This window comes from Penaeus monodon, chromosome 22, assembly GCF_015228065.2.
Source record: "Penaeus monodon isolate SGIC_2016 chromosome 22, NSTDA_Pmon_1, whole genome shotgun sequence".
In the NCBI taxonomy this organism is placed as follows: Eukaryota; Metazoa; Arthropoda; class Malacostraca; order Decapoda; family Penaeidae; genus Penaeus; species Penaeus monodon.
The window spans coordinates 20,018,725-20,018,990 of NC_051407.1; the positions used below are offsets into that span (position 1 = coordinate 20,018,725).

At 51.5% G+C, this 266-nt stretch overlaps 1 protein-coding gene across 1 annotated transcript in view; it reads left to right on the forward strand.

Annotated features, from left to right (window-relative positions):
• The window catches only part of LOC119586980, a gene marked incomplete in the record, with an annotated part of 81,895 nt that overhangs the window by 32,739 nt on the left and 48,890 nt on the right, over positions 1-266 (forward strand). The window contains 1 exon segment of the mRNA XM_037935722.1: positions 11-184. Within this exon segment, the coding sequence (XP_037791650.1) occupies positions 11-184 (174 nt within the window).

A 266-nucleotide genomic window follows, 5' to 3' on the forward strand; every position in this document is an offset into this window, starting at 1 on the left:
TGCGTCACAGGTCGTTACGTGTGGACGGACACGGACCAGCGGATGGACTTGAGCGTTTCGGTGAACAACCACGAGACGGCGACCGTGGCTGCCGGCTTCACGCGTTACAGAAAGTCCGGGAGCAACGTCGTCACGCCCATCTTCACTGTCACTTGGAAGGAACAGGAACTCGTCAAAGTGTCTGGTGAGAAATTTGGAATTAGGGGCATTACTGTGCATTGTGTTTTTTTACATTAGTCTTATTTTCTAAGGGGGGAGTCTGAAGT